Consider the following 6,194-nt stretch of genomic DNA (forward strand, 5'->3'; position numbering starts at 1 on the left):
GTAAACAGTGTATGAAGGCCACAATATGTTAACCCCTGGACATAGGAATAAAGCTTAACCTTTCTTACTAAGGTGGCATATTTGAAATATACTAAAGATCCAAACACTGCTTCAGGTTTTCTGGCGGAGATATTCACTTAATAATCGACTACCATAAACCCCCAAATAGAGTTTCTCTGCAGACCTCCCTCTTTCATGTTATTAATTCAAGACCCCAAATCCTCCCAAATAATAACCTGCAGTTATAGGCAGCTAACTCTTTATACCTTCAGATGTTTACTCCAGTATACTTTGGCTCTTTGAGGCAGTGTTAGGTTTTGTCTAAAAAAACCCATAAAAGCTGTGACAATGGCCACTTATAGCCATGTTTGCTTTGCACAGTATTTAGCTGACATAAGTTGTTTTTCAAGATAGGCAATTCAAATGGTAGTGTACTGTATATGATATAGTAAGCAAACAACTGAATGTTTTGTATAAAGTGTTTTCCAATGTAGCTGTTTAAAAATTATTTTAGCAGTTTAATGTCAATTAACAATTAACACTGATAATCATCGTAAAAGATAAAATACTTATTATAGTATTTGTGTAGACCATTAAATGCGGCCTTAAACATTACCACTTAAAAGCGTAAACCCATACTGAAATTATAGGAACATTAATAACACCAAAACTGACTCAATAAAGAGAGAGAGAGAGTTTAATCTTTTTAAGGGTTTTTATATAGATTTTAAAAGTTACAGCATAGCAGTAAGCAATAAGGCAAAACATTAAAATCATCAGTAATCGTTTTGATTAGCTTACAATCTAAATTAATCAACTACTATTTCTAAACATCAGTCTAAATTATTATACTGATAAAAAGCATTATAGTTGAGCTCTCAATCATTGAAAAGTCAAAGAATTTCTCACTACCACCAGTCCTCAGTTGGTTCGAGTTGGGGGTTGTGGCATTTTGTTGAAAATAATCATTTTTTTGTAAATATTTTTTAGGCAGGGATTCAGAGTTTTCCTTGCTGTATTTTGGAAGCATTTGAACAGTTCAATTGTCCCACGCTGAATTCCTGCTCTGAGTAGCAGCTCTATCTTCTGTTTCATCTCTATCCTCCCCCACAAGCCAGGGGGCCCGTAGGGGAGAACCTGCAGTCGAATTGACTTTTTGACTTGCCTTCCTTCAGTCTCTCATTCTTCTGCAGGTCAGAAAAACAGCCAGACAGAGCTGCAACCACTGATCAAGTTGTTTCTAAAGATTTCTTGTCAGTAGATCTTGTCCTCCCATCCAACCAAATTCCACAGTTTGCAGTTTGCATATCTTTTACTGTCAATGTTCAGTGCACTGAACAGTGGTTCAGCAACTTTTCTCTTTTTAGTTATCTACACATTTCACTCTAAATGTAAAGTCACTGTAAATAACACAGAGCGCACTTGCTGGGGCATGGTTTATTTCATGGCGTGGATGCTTTTGTTTTGCAGTGAAGCGGTTGACTTCCAGTTTTGAGCCGTGCGCTGTTGTTTCGAGTTCACGCTTCCTGTGTAGCCTTTAGGGTGATGTAGCTTACTGTACGATGTTGATTGAGACGGAGTACTCTTGGACATTAGTTTCATACTGGCAGCCCCTCTGAAAGAGGCACAAGGTATGTTTGCTACGTTTAGTGATGTGTATGAACATTTTGTTGGTGTGTATTCCCGCACTGGGACCTTCTCCATCACAGATGCAGTTCCTTCTGGCTCATGCAGCTCATTCTCATCCTCTCTTAGCTTGTTTGTCATCTCCTTGTGTTCTCCTTCAAATGGTGGCCATTCCAAAATGTCTTGTAAACATTTTTGCTGTTCTTGTGGGGCTTCTGACTGCAAAGAAACAATTTGTCTGATGGTCTTCTGCAGCTCCTCTTGTAAGGTCACTTCTGGTACCAGATCATCATCATCATCACTGCTGTAATGACCTGTGTTTCTTGGGCTTTTACTTTGTTCTCTCTGGGACCCGTTTTTACAGCTCCACCAACAACAACTGTTCAGACAATCTGAATGCGCCATTGGTGGTGAGTTGGCATAGCAGATGGCTGCCTTGGTTCTGTACCGGAAACAAATGCCTTGTGTGTGCAATACACTTGGCCAAATAAAGTGATTGTCATTATCATTTTTTCCTGCCAATGCCTCAACCTATTTCAAATTAACTGAACAGTACATTCAAACCCTGAATCGGGGGCAATCAGGTTGGGGTCCCAAAGCTGAGATTTTGAAAAGTAATAGAAGGGTGACCTTGCTGCAGATGAATGCAGTGTCATCAGGTAACATACTATGCTGGTCATATAGGTACATGCAGGCACATAGGGGATCATACATTTCACTAATGCAAATCCACATAGATCTAGCAGGCCATGGGTTACGATGGATGCACTTAACCTTGTTTTTTAATATGAAGACATTTTTGGCAGTTGATCTAGGTGCCACATTTAGGTCATTGCAGCACAGGTGTAGCATAAATTCCTCTATCCTTAAAGGACAAGAGTCAAGTCAACAGAGAAAATTTGGGATTCATAAGTAGGAGGAAACTGTTAGAGCTACAAGAAGATCCATACAGTAACAGTATGTTTGTTTGTTTTGGTTTTTTTTTTTGTTTTTTTGTTAATATGAATACAGACAACCATATTATTTAAGAAAAAAAGAACAATTGGTTAAAGATGTTATGACTAATTACTATTTTCTGTCCTTTCAGGCTATTATGGAGAACTTATTATGTACCAGCGGAAACTTAAATACTTTTTGAGACTGAGATATGAGCACATGGATGAAGGGATATCCAATCAAGGAAATGCCACTGATTTCAAAAAAATATACACAGAACTCTACGTAGTTGATAGTGATACTCGAGAGATCAACAGTGAACATGAAGTGAGACAAATCGAGACAGCTATCAACCGACCAAAGTCTGTAGAAATAGCAATCAAGTGTGAGAATATCTTCAAGCCCTTACCCAAACAAGACACACCAATCAGAACAGTGCTCACTGAGGGGATAGCCGGCATCGGTAAAACTATGTTGGCACAGAAATTCATGCTGGACTGGTCAGAAGGGAAAACCAATCAAGACATCCAGCTCCTGTTTTCACTTCCTTTTAGGGAGCTGAATTTGCTTAGAAATCAAAGAATAAGTTTGATGGAGCTCTTGTGTGAGTTCTCTGCAGACTTGAAAAAATCTGGAATCAAAGACCTGAAGATGTACAAAGTTCTGTTTGTATTGGATGGTCTGGATGAATGCAGGCTCTATCTGGACTTTGAGGGAAGTGAGAGATGTTGTGAGGTTACACAGTCAGCCTCAGTGGATGTGCTGCTGACAAGCCTCATTGCAGGTAACCTGCTACCAGAAGCTAATCTGTGGATAACCACCCGACCTGCTGCAGCCAGCTGCATCCCTCCACAGTATGTTGACCGAGTAACTGAGATACGAGGCTTCAGTGACCTACAAAAGGAGCAGTACTTTTGCAAGAAAATTAATGATGAAAACTTGGCCAAAACAGTAGTCACTCACATAAAATCAACAAGAAGTCTCTACATCATGTGCCACGTACCACTGTTTTGCTGGATTTCCTCTGTTGTTCTGGGAAATATTTGCACCAGCACAGGAGGAGGGAAAATGCCAAAGACTTTGACTCAGATGTACATCCACTTTGTGGCCCATCAGACCACACAGATGTGTGTCAAGTACTGCAAAGAGCAACAACTGGACTCCCATGGGAATAGCAAGGTGATAATGTCACTGGGGAAGCTGGCCTTCCAGCAGCTGGAGAAAGGCAACCTGATCTTCTATGAGGAGGATCTCAAAGAGTGTGGTATTGATGTCAAAGAAGCATCTGTCTACTCAGGAGTGTGCACTCAAGTCTTCAGGGAAGAGTCCTGCATGCAGTATAAAGTCTTCTGTTTTGTGCATCTCTCTGTCCAGGAGTTTCTTGCAGCTTTGTACGTACATGTTATGTTCAAAGGCAGTGGTGTAAACCTGATGATCAACGAACCTGAACAGATGGCCAGAACCAAAAGCAGGCCTATGTTCGAATTGCACAAAGCTGCAGTGGACAGAGCCTTACAAAGCGACAATGGCCACCTCGACCTGAACGGAAGATACAGGTGGAAACCTGCGACTCCCAGAGTCATGACGAATCCATCGACTACATTAAAGATCAAATCAGGCAGACTCCTCATCCTGACAGGTGTATAAATCTCTTCCACTGCCTGAATGAGTTAAATGACCACTCTCTAGTGAAGGAGATCCAGAGCTACTTGGATTCAGACCGAGACTCTGCAATGGACCAGTGCTCTGCAGCTCAGTGGGCAGCTCTGGTTTTTGTGTTGCTGACCTCACAAACACAGCTTGAGCTGTTCGAACTCAAGAAATACTCCAGGAAAGAAGAAGGTCTTCTGAGGCTCCTCCCAGTCCTCAAAGCGTCCAGATCAGCAATGTAAGTATTTCTGTAAATCAGATATTTGAAACTTGCCATTTAAATTTTCCCTTAGGTCTTTACATCTTCTAAGACTACTTAACCTATAAACTTCCGACCATAAAAAATTTTAGATTAGTTTTTAGTTCTTACTTTTTTTATTTTTTTGTAAATAGTAAAATACAAACTCTCCCAGAATGCTAAATGTTACAAAGCACTCATAAAATAGCGCTTGCCCATCCATATCCACACCCCCTTCAAATTAAGCATTACCTATAGTTTTCTGATTTAAAATATGCTTACAGTAGCTGTAATGACATGCTATACAAACTTAAAATATTTTGTTTCTGTATTTTCTGATTATCAGGCTGAATGATTGTCAACTCACTGCAGACTGCTGTGAAGCATTGTCCTCCACTCTCAATTCGACATCTTCAGAACTCCGTGATTTAAACTTAAGTGACAACAGTTTACAAGATTGTGGAATCAAGATTCTCTGCAATGGACTCCAGAGTCCACACTGCAGGCTGAAGACACTAACGTGAGCATGTCTAATAATTGGCCATACAATTTTTTTAATTCACAGACATATTCTGTTGTAGAATTATGTAAACTCACCTAAAGATTAAGTAATTTAAATTTTTGTTTGTCCTTTTTATACATCTGTATATTCTCAAGTTCATAATATTTTCTTGCAGATCACTAACTAAATCCACAAGCCACTTTTTTTCAACTGAAAACCAATGTATACAGGTATTTAGTAGTGCTGATTGATTAAGGTCCAAATCTTGACATTTTAGTGCAAGGTATTTGAATTCTCCATTTTGTGTCATAAATGTGCAGACACTGTTCTCTATTGGCTGAAACCTGGTTAATGCAGTAAAATTATACTATTGGCTGATCTGTTGGCAGGTGATGTGTAAGGTGCCAGCATTCATCATCAACCCCCCACCCCCCCATATAAAATTAACATCTCCCATGAAAAACTGACTGTGGAGAGTCATGATGATTATTGTTTGATTTGATTTCATTTATTCTTTCAAGCATGTAAAACAGTTGATATGTCAACACACATAATTTCACACATATCCAACGATGATAATCCAATATCAATTTACTTATACCTAGTACATGCTTGAACGGAGTAGAAAGAAGTTAGACTTATCTAGTCCTACCCCATGACATCATCTTACAACTTTTAAGTCCTAAGCAATATCTCTACATAAATAATTATCCCCTACACCACACAAGTAATATACTACAGAATTATTACAGCGTGTTAACATCATTACATAATTACATTCTTAGATAATTATCTTCTACACCACACAAGTAATATACTAAAGATTTATTAGAGTGCTAACATTACCCCACACCCACAATGTTCCATCTGATTAATCATTAAACCTGTTCTTGCATATATCTTGATTGACACATACCTTTATACTTATATTTAAACTCATCAATTCTAGTACTATTTTTTTATGTCAACATTTAAATTATTCCATAGTTTTACACCACTTATGGAAATACAGAATTTTTTTTTGGTTGTACATATAGCATGAATTTTTAAGTTTAACTGACCCCTTAAATTGTATCCCCCTTCCCTTTCAATAAATAACTTTTGAATTCCACCAGGTAATAAATTTTTCCTGGCTTTATACATAAACACAGCAATCTTATATCCCACCAAATCCAAAAATTTTAACAATTTAGACTGTATGAAAGCTGCATTGGTGTGATCCCTATATCCCATCTTATGCAC

At 38.5% G+C, this 6,194-nt stretch overlaps 2 protein-coding genes across 4 annotated transcripts in view; one reads left to right on the top strand and one right to left on the bottom strand.

Moving 5' to 3' along the window:
- aste1a (asteroid homolog 1a) overlaps positions 1-6,194 on the bottom strand; it is a 43,201-nt gene that overhangs the window by 18,747 nt on the left and 18,260 nt on the right. The window lies entirely within an intron of this gene.
- The window catches only part of LOC109970041 (NACHT, LRR and PYD domains-containing protein 3-like), a 22,852-nt gene that overhangs the window by 5,668 nt on the left and 10,990 nt on the right, over positions 1-6,194 (top strand). The window contains 3 exon segments of the mRNA XM_020617338.1: positions 2,714-4,114; positions 4,117-4,450; positions 4,797-4,970. Coding sequence (XP_020472994.1) covers positions 2,714-4,114; positions 4,117-4,450; positions 4,797-4,970 — 1,909 coding nt within the window.

This window comes from Monopterus albus, unplaced genomic scaffold, assembly GCF_001952655.1.
Source record: "Monopterus albus unplaced genomic scaffold, M_albus_1.0 scaffold189.1, whole genome shotgun sequence".
NCBI lineage: Eukaryota > Metazoa > Chordata > Actinopteri > Synbranchiformes > Synbranchidae > Monopterus > Monopterus albus.